The following is a 15,311-nucleotide window of genomic DNA, read 5'->3' as shown; positions in this document are numbered from 1 at the left end:
ATTGCATATGGAATGCCCTTTCTGAGCTGATAAACCAAGCCACAGCTGACTTCTCATTGAGATCCCTCCTCCAGACTTACTTCTGCTCTAATGCCTACAAGCTAGGAATCAATGGGATTTATACTATTAAAAAAAAATCCGTCTCGCCTTGCTGTGCATCCGTTTTTGCCAAGTAACAGTGCGTTCTCACTGCTGTAACATCCCTCACTGCCTTCACCCGCCTTAGTACCCCCTATACAAATGCTATCTTCTGACAGGGGAAAAGGGAACAACTCTACTATGCCTTGCATGTCTCCTTTGACTCCCAAAGATGTGGGGCTGTCTGTATTATGAGGTCCTGCACCCTCTTCCTATCCAATAGTTCGAACAGACTTGATGTTTCTTCTTCAGATCAGATCAGACCCCATCCCTGCCAAGTCTCCCTCACTTGGAGGTGACCTATTCAACTAGGATTGGGCATAAAGGCCAGTATGTATCATGAGAGAAACAAGGTGAGTGAGGTAATATTTTATTGGACCAACACCTCACGCACCTTGTCTAATATCCTGGGACCAACACGGCTACAAAAACACAGTAGATACCTCTGTTAGGACAAGGGCTGGTTTTGGCATGTTTGTGATGGTCACACTCAACAGCTGGAGCTAAAGAGCCTTGCTCGTTATCTGAGCACTGTCACAGTCTCTCATCTTCTGTGGAAGGGGGATACAAAGCACACCCCGGGTATTGGCTAGAGCTGGTCAAACTAGTTTGTGATGGAAAAACTGCAATTTTGACTAAATTAAAATTGCTGTTGAAAATACCTGGTTTCTGCTGAAGATTTCAGGGAAAACCATTTCCCCCCTTGTTTCTCTCAAGATTTTCTGCAAGGGGGAAAAAATTAACATTTCCAGGGCAGCTCTGCCACAGGCTACAAGTGTTAGGGAAAAAGGGTTCCCCTCCCGTCTAGGGTTAGGAGGGTAGCCTTCCCTGGACTTCTGTATTAGCCAAACAAAACACAGAGTCTTGGCTCTTTGATAAAGTGAGGCACTTTATTGCTAGCGAATACGACAGCTGAAGGGCTCACCAATTCCTTTTCAGAGGAAAATGGTGAAGCCCCGAACAAAGAACAGGGATGAGCTTTTATAGCTTGGTTCAACATACATTGTGATATCTCTTCCAGTTCGAACCGGTTAACCCAGTCTGTTTGAAGTTCTGGGGTAGGTAAGAACATGGAGGCTTATCTGTATAAGGAATTCTCTCCCCAAAAGCAGGGAGTGCAGGTTACACACAGTTCGCATTCTTTCTATCCATAAACAAAGTAGAAAGGACAGATAAGCATAGAAAAAAGACAGCAGCGTAGCTTTACATGATTATAGGGTCGCTTTCTGGGTTTTTTTCCTATCACAAGGGTGTCAATGAAACCCTGCAAAGCTCCTCTCTTTTCATTTCTTCATTCAGATGATTCCATCTTGGGATAGTACAGATGTTGACCCGCCCCAGGTCTCTGCTGGGGCAAGAGTGGGAAAGGAACATGATGGGGGTTGGGCAGAAAGGAGGGAAAGAAAGACAGGGAGTGGACAGCAAAACAGTGCAATGAGTGACTGAATGGAGAAAAGAATGGAAACTACGAATAAAGGGAAGGGAAAAAGAATGGGAGGATGGAGAGGGAGGGGGAAGGACAGAGAGAGGGTGGAGGGAAAGTGAGGAATGAAGGACAAAGATGAAAGAAGGCGGGGGAGGGGGTAAAACCCAAGGGATTGAGGGAGAGAGGGAGGGAAGGATAAAGTGGGCAAGGAGGGAATGGGAAAGAGAAAAAGAGAGAGGGGAGAGAAAGAAGGCAAAGGAAAGAGGGACAGCTAGACAGTTGGGGGACAGAGTCAGTGGCACAGGTAGACAATGGTGGGGACAGTGACAGGCCGTCGGGAGGACAGAAGGAAAGCTGGGGGAACAGAAAGAGAATGGGGAGATAGGAGGAAAGTCGGGGGGGGGAGACAATCGGGGGGGAACAGTTGGGGGGATCAGAAGGAAAGTCGGGGGGAGACAGACAATGGGGGGAGCAGTCGGGGGACAGAAGGACAGTGGGGAGACAATCGGGGGGGACAGTCGGGGGATCAGAAGGAAAGTCGGGGGGGAGACAGACAATGGGGGAGCAGTCGGGGGGGACAGAAGGACAGTGGGGAGACAGGAGGAAAGTCGGGGGGGAGACAATCGGGGGGAACAGTCGGGGGGGTCAGAAGGAAAGTCAGGGGGGAGACAGACAATGGGGGGAGCAGTCAGGGGACAGAAGGACAGTGGGGAGACAATCGGGGGGGACAGTCGGGGGATCAGAAGGAAAGTCGGGGGGAGACAGACAATGGGGGGAGCAGTTGGGGGACAGAAGGACAATGGGGAGACAATCGGGGGGGACAGTCGGGGGATCAGAAGGAAAGTCGGGGGGGAGACAGACAATGGGGGGAGCAGTCGGGGGACAGAAGGACAATGGGGAGACAATCAGGGGGGACAGTCGGGGGATCAGAAGGAAAGTCGGGGGGAGACAGACAATGGGGGGAGCAGTCGGGGGACAGAAGGACAATGGGGAGACAATCAGGGGGGACAGTCGGGGGATCAGAAGGAAAGTCGGGGGGGAGACAGACAATGGGGGGAGCAGTCAGGGGACAGAAGGACAATGGGGAGACAATCGGGGGGGACAGTCGGGGGATCAGAAGGAAAGTCGGGGGGGAGACAGACAATGGGGGGAGCAGTCGGGGGACAGAAGGACAATGGGGAGACAATCGAGGGGGACAGTCGGGGGATCAGAAGGAAAGTCGGGGGGAGACAGACAATGGGGGGAGCAGTCGGGGGACAGAAGGACAATGGGGAGACAATCGGGGGGGACAGTCGGGGGGGTCAGAAGGAAAGTCGGGGGGAGACAGACAATGGGGGAGCAGTCGGGGGACAGAAGGACAATGGGGAGACAATCGGGGGGGACAGTCGGGGGATCAGAAGGAAAGTCGGGGGGGAGACAGACAATGGGGGGAGCAGTCGGGGGACAGAAGGACAATGGGGAGACAATCGAGGGGGACAGTCGGGGGATCAGAAGGAAAGTCGGGGGGAGACAGACAATGGGGGAGCAGTCGGGGGACAGAAGGACAGTGGGGAGACAATTGGGGGGGGACAGTCGGGGGGGTCAGAAGGAAAGTCGAGGGGGAGACAGACAATGGGGGGAGCAGTCGGGGGACAGAAGGACAGTGGGGAGACAATCGGGGGGGACAGTCGGGGGGGTCAGAAGGAAAGTCGGGGGGAGACAGACAATGGGGGGAGCAGTCGGGGGACAGAAGGACAATGGGGAGACAATCGGGGGGGACAGTCGGGGGATCAGAAGGAAAGTCGGGGGGGAGACAGACAATGGGGGGAGCAGTCGGGGGACAGAAGGACAATGGGGAGACAATCAGGGGGGACAGTCGGGGGATCAGAAGGAAAGTCGGGGGGAGACAGACAATGGGGGGAGCAGTCGGGGGACAGAAGGACAATGGGGAGACAATCAGGGGGGACAGTCGGGGGATCAGAAGGAAAGTCGGGGGGGAGACAGACAATGGGGGGAGCAGTCGGGGGACAGAAGGACAATGGGGAGACAATCGGGGGGGACAGTCGGGGGATCAGAAGGAAAGTCGGGGGGGAGACAGACAATGGGGGGAGCAGTCGGGGGACAGAAGGACAATGGGGAGACAATCGAGGGGGACAGTCGGGGGATCAGAAGGAAAGTCGGGGGGAGACAGACAATGGGGGAGCAGTCGGGGGACAGAAGGACAGTGGGGAGACAATCGGGGGGGGGACAGTCGGGGGGGTCAGAAGGAAAGTCGGGGGGAGACAGACAATGGGGGGAGCAGTCGGGGGGACAGAAGGACAGTGGGGAGACAATCGGGGGGGACAGTCGGGGGGGTCAGAAGGAAAGTCGGGGGGAGACAGACAATGGGGGGAGCAGTCGGGGGACAGAAGGACAATGGGGAGACAATCGGGGGGGGACAGTCGGGGGGGTCAGAAGGAAAGTCGGGGGGAGACAGACAATGGGGGGAGCAGTCGGGGGACAGAAGGACAATGGGGAGACAATCGAGGGGGACAGTCGGGGGATCAGAAGGAAAGTCGGGGGGAGACAGACAATGGGGGAGCAGTCGGGGGACAGAAGGACAGTGGGGAGACAATCGGGGGGGGGACAGTCGGGGGGGTCAGAAGGAAAGTCGAGGGGGAGACAGACAATGGGGGAGCAGTCGGGGGACAGAAGGACAATGGGGAGACAATCGAGGGGGACAGTCGGGGGATCAGAAGGAAAGTCGGGGGGAGACAGACAATGGGGGAGCAGTCGGGGGACAGAAGGACAATGGGGAGACAATCGGGGGGGACAGTCGGGGGGGTCAGAAGGAAAGTCGAGGGGGAGACAGACAATGGGGGAGCAGTCGGGGGACAGAAGGACAGTGGGGAGACAATCGGGGGGGGGACAGTCGGGGGGGTCAGAAGGAAAGTCGAGGGGGAGACAGACAATGGGGGAGCAGTCGGGGGACAGAAGGACAGTGGGGAGACAATCGGGGGGGGGACAGTCGGGGGGGTCAGAAGGAAAGTCGGGGGGAGACAGACAATGGGGGGAGCAGTCGGGGGGACAGAAGGACAATGGGGAGACAATCGGGGGGGACAGTCGGGGGGGTCAGAAGGAAAGTCGGGGGGAGACAGACAATGGGGGGAGCAGTCGGGGGACAGAAGGACAATGGGGAGACAATCGGGGGGGACAGTCGGGGGATCAGAAGGAAAGTCGGGGGGGAGCCAGACAATGGGGGGAGCAGTCGGGGGACAGAAGGACAATGGGGAGACAATCGAGGGGGACAGTCGGGGGATCAGAAGGAAAGTCGGGGGGAGACAGACAATGGGGGAGCAGTCGGGGGACAGAAGGACAGTGGGGAGACAATCGGGGGGGACAGTCGGGGGGGTCAGAAGGAAAGTCGAGGGGGAGACAGACAATGGGGGGAGCAGTCGGGGGACAGAAGGACAGTGGGGAGACAATCGGGGGGGACAGTCGGGGGGGTCAGAAGGAAAGTCGGGGGGAGACAGACAATGGGGGGGCGGGGTAATCGCGGGGGAGACAGACAGTCACGGGCCGTGGTGTCCCAGGGCAGGGGGTTGGCGCTGACGGGGTCCCCCGGCCCCGATCCGGGCCCAGCAGAGACACGGGGGGGGTCTCTCCCCTTTCCGGAGCCCCGCGGGGACCGGGCGGGCTGCTGCCCCCCCTCGCCCAGCCCGGGGCCGCCAGGGCCGTGTGCGGGAGGGAGGCGCCGTCAGCCGCCGGGGCTGGGCGGGGCCCCGGGAACCAGAGGCAGCCGCAGCTTCCGGCCGGCGAGGCAGGCCGCGGGGCGGGGGAGCCGAGCCCGGCCCGGGAGAGCGGGGGGCGCTGCCGGGTGGGTAGCGCGGGGGGCAGCGGGGGCTGGCAGCAATAAGGGGGAGAAGGGACTGGAGGGGGCAGTAGGGGGGAGAGGAGGAGGCCGGAGGGCAACATAGGGGGCAGGCTGGGGGCAGTAGGGGCAAGAGGAGGAGGCCAGAGGGCAGTATGGGGGGCCGGGGGGGCAGGCTGGGGGCAGTAGGGGTGAGAGGAGGAGGCCGGAGGGCAGTATGGGGGGCCGGGGGGGCAGTAGGGGCAAGAGGAGGAGGCCGGAGGGCAGTATAGGGGGCAGGGGGGCAGGCTGGGGGCGGTAGGGGCGAGAGGAGGGTGGCAGTATAGGGGCCGGGGGGGGCAGGCTGGGGGCAGTAGGGGAGAGAGGAGGAGGCCGGAGGGCAGCATTGGGGGCCGGGGGGGCAGGTTGGGGGCAGTAGAGGCGAGAGGAGGAGGCTGGAGGGCAGTATAGGGGGCAGGCTGGGGGCAGTAGGGAAGAGAGGAGGAGGAGGCTGGAGGGCAGTGTCGGGGGCCAGGGAGGCAGGCTGGGGGCAGTAGGAGCAAGAGGAGGAGGCCGGAGGGCAGCATAGGGGGCCGGGGGGGGCAGGCTGGGGGCAGTAGGGGTGAGAGGAGGAGGCCGGAGGGCAGTATAGGGGCCGGGGGGGCAGGCTGGGGGCAGTAGGGGTGAGAGGAGGAGGCCGGAGGGCAGTATAGGGGCTGGGGGAGCAGGCTGGGGGCAGTAGGGGGGAGAGGAGGAGGCCAGAGGGCAGTGTAGGGGGTGGGCTGGGGGCCCAAGGGCAGTCAGATGGAGGGGAACTGCAGGGCAGGGTACATGTTCTGTAAATCCCTGAGACACAGATGGCAGGGTGTGTGGGTGGGGTGAGGACAGCTGTGGGGTGGCAGATTGGTGTGTCCCCCCCCTCCTCTCCTGTGAGCATTAGGGAAGGGCTTTAACCTCTGCTGAGCTGCTGCCCTGTGTGTTTCCTGGCCAGACCCCTTGTGGGGATGCTGCCCCACAGGCCCAGCGATGCTGTCCTGAGGGAGAAGATCAAGGAGGCCACCCGCAGGGACATCTTGGCTGCGGATCTGAAGTGCAGCCTCTTTGTCTCTGCTTTACAGAGCTACAAGCGTGATTCCGTCCTGAGACCCTTTCCAGGCCTCTATGCCAATGAGGAGAGCAAAGATTTTGATGCATTGGTGAGTTATCATCCCCTCGAATGGGACAGTGGAATGGGACAGCTTGGCACCGGGTGAGTGGGGAGGGGAGAGGAAGAGCAGCAGGTATTCCTTCAGAGCACACGTGTAATTAGTTCCACGTAAAAACAAAGCCCAGAACAGATCCTATAAACAAGTCACTCGTTTTCATTACTGATGCACTGAATGCTACTTCGCAGGAGTGTTGTTAGGAGCAATCAGTTAATATCTATAAAGTGCCTCCAAGATGAAATGTGCTAAGTATTATTAACATGATTATCCACTTGAATAGTCCTGACTCCATTTCTGGCACCTCCTGGTTTAAACACACCGGCTGTGCAGGCTTGCCTTACCTTCCCCTTGTTTTCTGGCTGACTGAGGGGTGCAGTGGAGGGTTACCACTTCCAGCCAGTGCTTTCCTGCATTGTAAATTTGTCCCCTTGTCCTCTGATTGGGGGTAAGAGTCTGATTCACTCGGAATTCCCTGCTCAGTGCAGCTACTGCTTCAGGCCCTTAATTCTGGAGCCTGTTCAATGTATCTGGTTTTCTGTACACACCGAGGACATGGACAGATTCCCTGCGGCGGCAAGATATGGCGTGAGCATTAACGGCACATATATTATAAAAACTTGGATCCTCGTTAAGGACAAGTGGCTACCATAATTCTCCGAATCCCCTCACCCAATCTTGATTTTTCTAACTACACATGAGGCTGTTAGGTTGTGCTCTGTATGTATGTGCTTGAACACTGTCCACGAGTGAAAATTGCAAAACAGCTGCCATTATAACATTTTCAGCTACTCATAACTTTCTGAAAAACCCTCCTCTAGGATGGAAACTTTCCAGACGTGGTCCCTGTCCAAAGGTGAATTTCCGTTTTGGTTGGAGGAAAACACCTTTTCAGGCATGTGATGTTGAATAAACAGACAGATGCCATATTGAGCACATAGCCCTCTGCATAAGGGGAAGGAGGGAATCACTGGTTTAATGGTGTCCTTCCAAATAAATGCAGTGTAATTTGTACACAGCTCTGGAAGTTAAAAAAAATAAATTAAAAAAGTAGAAAAGCTGTCATACTACTGCATATATTGTGTTATAACTTGTATATGGGCAAAAGCCTACATAGCTCTTTACAGACAATCATAAAAGTGAGGCCCCGGCCCAACGGTTTATATCTAAGTTGAGTGGAAACTATAAAGCAGGTTTAAAATACATTGTTTTCTCTATAACTAAAGAGTCAAAGCAGCCATGCAAAACTATGTACATTTACTAGCTCAAACAAAATACCTACTCTTGCCCAGTTAATGATAAAAAAAAATGGATATGTTGTCTGCCCAATATAAGTGGGTAAGTAAAATTTTGCAAGTCTGAAATGCAGTAAAATAAATTAAGGAATTGAGATTTAGAAGGTAAATGACAAATGTAGACTTGGAAGCCTCTGAGTCTAAGTTTGAAAGTCTGAAAAGGTTTAACAGGTGAAATAATATCAAAAGCCTTTTATTTTTTTCCCCTGTCTGTTGCTCTCTGGAAAATCCAGTTTGAACCAGTATGTGCAAGCCTCCTTGGGGTGGCATCTCTCTGGAGATGTTTACAACTTAAATGAGTCATCGTGATCACCACCTCACTGTTTTGATTCATGGGGGAGTTGTGGTAACTCTCCCTCCTGGTGTTGCATATAATCCCTGGCCCACAGTCATAGGTATCAACTTCCCCTCTTTTCCGTGGGTCCTCGACCCCCCCCACCCGTCCCCACCCCTTCCATGAGGCCCCACCCCTGCCCCCATTCCAACCCCTTCCCCAAGTCCTGGCCCCGTCCCCGCCTCTTCCCCTCAGCACGCCAACGTTCCTGCTCCTCCCCCCCCCCCCCCGTCCCCGAGCTTGCTAACGCTGCCAAACAGCTGTTTGGCGGTGGCCAGGTGGGAAGTGCTGGGAGGTAGGTGGAGGAGAGGGGATGCGGCGCGTTCAGGGGAGGAGGAGGAGGTGGGTTGGGGGGTGAGGAGAGCTTGGCTGCCGGTGGGTGCAGAGCACTCACTAATTTTTCCCCATGGGTGCTCCAGCCCTGGAGCACCCACGGAGTTGGCGCCTATGCCCACAGTGATACATAACTTAATACGGTATGGTTCCCAAAAATATTACATGGGATGGCAATATCTGTCACACTTATACCACTCCAGATATTGCCTCTGTGTTGATGTAGTGACCATATTCAGATGTTTTTGCTCACTGTTCTTATGCATACCCCATGGATGCTGCTGCTGAATATAGATCATAGAATTATAGAAGACCTGTAACTTGCTCAAACATAGTACTCAGTGTTGCATGTCAGAACAAATGACAAATTTCCCCACATAATCTCAGTGTAAGTTTTTCAGAAGTGATTCTTGTAATTAATTGGAAATTGTTTTTCAACTTGTACCCCACAGATCCCCATTAGAGTGAAATATTATTTTCTTACCACTAGAGGTCTCTATTTAATCGTGATGATGAAGAGATGCAAACCACACTAATCATCTTTCTTGTGTTAGCTTGCAGATACAAATGCTTTGCCAAGCTTAAAAGAACTTCCAGAGTCTATTTCAGACACAGATAAAAGGACATGGGATCTGTTTAGCTGGATTTTATCATCTAAATTCTTAACTATACAAAGTACTAAGAAAAAGGAGGTAAGATTTCAAATTCTTATGAAAGTTTCATGACGTGAGTTTTCTATTTAACACAACCATTTGCATGCAGGTGGTTACCTCAACCTGGGATTTAAGGGTTGTTTATTGTAAGGACTGAAAAGTATGTCAAGTGAACCCATTTTCCGGTAGGCATAGATGAATAAAGAGACAGTCTCTTTACCCCAAAGAGATCAAAATCTAAATAGAGAAGGAACAGAAGGAGGAATGTGTGCAGCAAAAGCAAGTGAATGACTGAGTGGTGATTAATCTATTATTTCCTATTAAAACCCCAAAGGTTTGTCTTAGCAAAACCCTTATATTGCTAATATATGGTTAATCACAGTTGACCACTCTATTGAATGTTGTACTCCTACCCTGTGTTCAGATTGTGAGGGCCTCAGGGCAGGGACCATGCCACTTTTTCTATTTAGAAAACACCTCGTGTTGAGAAGGAAGAATGAGCTAGTGGTTCAGATGCAAGCCCAGGAGGCAGGATACGGGGGTTTGTTTCCATGCTCCGCCACAGACTCCACGTATGATCTTGCGTAGGTAACGGTCTCTCTGTGCCTCAGGTTCCAATCTGTAAAATGTGCACTGCCTCACAGGGACGTTGTGAGGATAAATGTGTTAAACATTGTGAGGCACTCAGATACTACAATAATGGAGACTATGTAAGTACCTAAGAGAGTTGTGGATGCTGCTGGAAATGATAAAAATGTCTTAGTTCCACATTTTTTTCTTTCCCCAAGGAACATATCTCATGAATATATCTATATCATAGCCTTGTTTGTGTGTTGGGATGATGACACCATAAAGATGTCTCTCTTCTTTTCCTCCCTCTCATTGCATCATCCACTTAACTCTGATATCTGAGTCCCATTATTAGGAGAGGAGGTGGGGGGACATTTAACTTTGATATCATAACCTTACCACTCAGTAAAGCTCATGAATATTCATAGAGAAGCAGCAAAGGAGAAGAGGGCAGGAGCATGGAGGAAAAATAAACCCTTACAGTTCCCACAATCTACTTGATCTTCTATGGTACCATTACCAGCTAGCTGCGTATTAATACTGAATTATAAATGTGCATAGGTAAATATATATAGGAACTAGGAAAGGATCTGAGAGACTAAGCAGATTTCCAGTGAACAATCTAGACCTTTTAAAAATAACACTAGGATTCCTTTCTGTTTTTAAGTATGAGAAGATCCAAGAGTTGACAGGAATGTCAAGTGATGCCGTTCCTACTCCTGATTTCCTGTTTGAAATAGTGTATTGTGATCAGATGAATGCCAAATTTGATGAAACCAGGGGAGAAAGGAACCTTATTTATGCATTCCATGGGAGTCGCCTTGAGAACTTCCATTCCATACTGCACAATGGTTTACATTGCCATTTAAATAGGGTAAGGTTTCCAATATTTCTTGCATTAAACACACAGCTTTATCCTTCATTCACAAACTCTGAGGGGTGTTTTAAACACATGTACAAACTTGCGTAGGGATAAAAAAAAACGTGATCTGATATCTCATGTTGCTATTTGTTTTCCTTGATGGCAACACTGTTAACTTTGCATATGATTGTACTGGGTTTTATAATTCAGATTGAGCTTAAAAAATGCAGGTGATGTGAAACATAGGCATTAAATTATAGTCGTTTCTCCAATATGCCTGGTTGTAGCCATCCTTCACTTTAAAAATAAAAAGATGAATTTAGTGCCTCTGAAAAATGCTGGCTTATTTGACAGCCCTAGAGATGGAAGATCTCTAGCCTTATACCAAGAGGAACATAGTCAGTGTAGGCGCTCTCTGCCCAGGTCTCAACCTTGGACCACCTCTAAAGGTGAGAAACTATCTGCTAACTGAGAGTCCTTTGCATCTGCCAGGAGATTGCTAACAAGGATGTTATTTGGTCGGTGGGGGGGGGGGGGGGGGGGAACGACTTTGTGGATGTCCATACCTATTTGATAGAAGCTAGCTGGGACTGTCACTTCTTTTCATGTAGGTTGTCACATAGCTGCCAGACAGTAAAAACACACAGTCACTACCAACCTGGGTCACGTGTGAAACAGTGATTTTTTTTTTAATTTCATCCCCACATTCTTACTACCTCACTTTCATAAGCACCAAAGTTCACATGAAAACAAAAAGTTAAAAGGCTCACACTTTTAGGGTCACAGAGGGCAAGAAAGAATCTTTACCTTGCCAGGAGGGCACAGGGCATTTTGATTTTTTCCCCCACCCTCATGAGTTATCACATTGACTACAGTGGGAGGCAGCGTGCTAGATTAGATGGGGTGGCAAATCCTATGTTTCTGAACTATTAAAGCAATTGCATTTGGGGAAGAAAAAAAATCACACTTGAAAAGAATTTTTCTCTCTTGCAAAGCAGGTTTCTAAATGTCACTAAGGCCTGGTCCATGCACAGAAGTTGCACTACTTTAAATATACCAGCATAGTTAAAGCTGTACAACCTCCTGAGTGTGGTTTAAAAAGTGTGTATATTGGTCTAGCTTAATCCGTTTAAAAAAAAAGTCACACCCCTAACTGAAATAGTTACACTGGTACAAAATCTGTCTGTAGTCCAGCGCTAAGGAGTTTAAGAACTGAGACTTCTGAATGTCACTGCTGTGTTTAAGCTCCATAATACTTTTGGAAACAGCGTGCTGGCATTTGGAAAGGAAAGCGCAGTGGTACGCTGTATTATTGTTCTATGTGGACATTCAGAGTGTTTGATCTGATGCAATCTCTCTTGATTTTCCTTTGTGCTATTTCAGACATCCTTGTTTGGTGAAGGTACCTACCTTACCAGTGATCTAAGCCTTGCTCTACTTTATAGCCCTCACGGTCTTGGGTGGCAACACAGTGTTTTGAGCCCTATCCTTAGTTGTGTAGCTGTTTGTGAGATTATCGATCATCCAGATGTAAAATGCCAGGTGAAGAAGAAAGGTGAGTGTATAAAAATAATTACAACTAGAGTGTTTGTTAGTCTATTAATACTCCTCAGGTCTTGGGTTGTGTATACGTGCAGTAATACAGCTAAGAATGTACTCCTGTGTACACTAGTTTCCCTTCTGCAGAAACTGACCGGGGGGCACCTTTTCTGGATGACCCATTAGCAAATCTACAAAAGCTTTCCACAAAAATGGAAACAATAAAACTTGATCATTCTGGTAGTGGGACCCTGCTAGATCAGTATCGAAACCAAAATAACATCCTATTTTGTTTTAATCTAGCGTCAATACGATAACAGAATGTGTTCTGTAATGCAGAGTTATTTCATTTGTTCCAGAAGTGAACCCAAGCCAAGGTATTCCTGTAACAGCAAGATTAATACGCTTTCTGTACTTTTGCATGTTTGACTCATAACAAGGCCCATATTCTAGTAGTCAAATTTCATTTTGCTGTTTTCTTCCCACAGTTCTAGATCCTGTTGTATTATTTCTTGATCCTTTCTGATGTTAGCAACCCCTCAAGCATTGTGCTCTCGGCCTGCCTTCTCCTATCTCTAATGTGCCCCTTCTCCACTCCCAACCCATAGTACCCCCATGCCAGGGATAACCAGCAGGGGCTGGTGTAGCCTTAACACAACTCTGATTCTCCTTTGGGATGCTAAGAGGGACCATTGAAATTTGAGGTAGAGCCAGGAATAACAGCCCTGTTTCCTAACTCCAACTCCTATGCCTTGACCTGTCTTCCTTTACTGTCATACATGTGCTTTTGCTTTCCTTCCCATTCCCAAGAAAACCTCTTTTTGTCCCATACAGATTCAGAAGGAATAGACAGGAAAAGAGCAAGAGTAAAAAACAGCGAAGGGGGTGATGTTCCACAGAAATACTTTGTTGTCACAAACAATCAGCTTTTACGAGTTAAATACTTATTAGTATATTCACAGAAACAACACAGGAGGTAAGAGTTCAACTCACCAGTATGATGAGCATGGTGCAAGTGCGAGATAGACTGATCTTATTTGTACAGCATTCTCTCTCTCAAAATCCAAAAATACAAAAGCAAGACATGGTTCCACTTACAGGAAGCAAAAAGGGATCCCAAAGCAAATAAAGGAGCAAATGCAGTAGCTAGGAAAATCTTTATCAAAGCTTGCAAGATCATTTAAAAATAATAAAACATAATAAATGTGTCTTAATGTGACAAGATTATATTTGATGTAATTCATGCTTTTTATGCATTTTTTTCCCTCCACAGGCCTTCTAGTCAGTCATCTTGGTTTTCCAATCATCGTTTTGCTATAATGATGATGATGTATCTACTACTGCTAATTGTTATAGGTGCCAGCAACTCACCGGCCTTCCTCTACTACTGGAATAGAATGTTTGACTCAGAAGGATGAGCAAGCTGGTTTATATGCTGTTATGTTCACCATGTGCCTTAATGATAGGAGATCTACAACCTACTGCATCTGTACCAGCTCTCTGGAAATGGGGTCTCGAGCATTTGGTTATATTCCAGTTGCATTACCTTCATGGCCCCCTTTCCATTTTTTTCTTGTTTTAAGTCGTTTTCTTTCTTTGAGTAATGAGGGAGCCTGATCGGCTGAAAAGGGAGCTGCCATTCTTGCCCTAGGGATGCTGAAGTAGAATGTGAACAGTTCTGTACACACATTTTAGTCAACGGTCCAAAAAAACCTTTATTTACAATTAATTAAAACTTTGGTGTGGAAACTATTGGGCCGTAGGTGCTGGAACTGGGGGTGCAGCTGCACCCCCTGGCTTGAAGGGGTTTCTGTCATACACAGGGTGCACAGTTTGGTTCAGTTTCTCTCAGCACCCCTGTATTGGGGGTGTTTATTCTCTGCCAGATTAAACCAGCAATATTTATTTATAACGCTATTGGAAAGGAGGAATTCTCTTTACCTCACACAAAGGTAAACCTGCAGTAGGTTTTATTGCTTTGACTTGAGAAACCCTGTGTCTTTACTGAAGAGGAAAAGTGCTTTCTCATATGATAAAGCAGGATCATCTTAATTACAATTTTGACGGGATTATATTTAGGCACAATGATTGTAACAAAACATTATAAATAAAACAGTAACCAAATCGGAAGGATCTGAACGTTCTTGTGTGTTTTTGAAAATAAAATCACTGGATAAAGAATTAATACTGAATTTTAGAGCACCGTAGGTGATGATGAGAGGAATACGTCTTAAGTACAGTACAATGGGCCAGATCCTCAGCTAGGTTTAGAGAGCATTCAGTGCACGTCTGGGGAAGAGGGGTGTAAGATCAAAGTTCACCTTGGCCCTCCCCCACTAAGGGGCACACTATATGCAGGGCTGGTCCCTATGTCTAACAGGCTCAAATGGGAGCTCAGGATCAGGGCTGGGCAGGGGCTTCCCATCAAGAAGGAAGGGGAAGGTCTATGCCGCTGGCAGATCTCCTGGTCTGGGAACACTGTTTTCACAGCCAATGGTGCAGTGCAAGGTGGTCACAGGATGCTCCAGCATGTGGCTCTGTGTTTGTACACATGTCCCGTCTCTTTTTCTGCATTTGTGACCTGATAACTGCAGTAGGAATATATCAAATATTTCCTAAAACAGTGTTTTAGAAATAAAATATTTTGAGAGCAGGATTTATTTTGTTTCCGAGGTCAGAGAGTGATGTCAGCTTAGTATATACTGCATTTAGGTTTTCACTGGATAACTGACCTTTTTACGTGTGTCTGTAAGATGTACTGTCTACATAAAGTTATCAGAAGGAGATTGGTTTTTCCTCTTTCAGAATTACATTATCTGTGTTAGGTAGGCTTCATGCCAATATGTAAGTAGCCGTGTTTTACTTTTTTTTTGTTTTGTAAATCAAATTACACTAAGAACCCCTCATTTATCATTTAGAATTGTTTGACAATGTATAGGTTTGTGAGAGTTCTGTGTAGAGCACACTTAGAGACTTGGAACTTTTAAAGAGATTTGAAAATCACTTCCCTGTCTGAATGTTTTATCTGTACTATAGTTATAAAACCACCTAACAGTATAAAAACTGAAAAAGCTAGCAAAAAGAATTTCTGTTGTTAGTTTGTTGTGCATATGGGGATAACTTTGCATAGGGTCAGATTCACTATTTCTCC

The 15,311-nt window shown here is 49.2% G+C and overlaps 1 protein-coding gene across 1 annotated transcript; it reads left to right on the top strand.

The window, feature by feature from the left end:
• The first annotated feature begins 5,312 nt into the window (after nt 1-5,312).
• PARP16 (poly(ADP-ribose) polymerase family member 16) lies at nt 5,313-14,290 on the top strand. Its single transcript, XM_073304338.1, has 7 exons — nt 5,313-5,399; nt 6,364-6,568; nt 9,091-9,228; nt 10,427-10,633; nt 12,005-12,176; nt 12,995-13,136; nt 13,434-14,290. The coding sequence occupies exons 2-7, from the start codon at nt 6,377-6,379 to the stop codon at nt 13,576-13,578; spliced, it is 996 nt and encodes a 331-aa protein (XP_073160439.1). The 5' UTR covers nt 5,313-5,399; nt 6,364-6,376; the 3' UTR covers nt 13,579-14,290.
• Nucleotides 14,291-15,311: the final 1,021 nt, after the last annotated feature.

This window comes from Lepidochelys kempii, chromosome 10 (genome assembly GCF_965140265.1).
Source record: "Lepidochelys kempii isolate rLepKem1 chromosome 10, rLepKem1.hap2, whole genome shotgun sequence".
NCBI lineage: Eukaryota > Metazoa > Chordata > Testudines > Cheloniidae > Lepidochelys > Lepidochelys kempii.
Note: the sequence above shows the minus strand (reverse complement) of the source record. Positions and strands in the feature narration are given on the sequence as shown.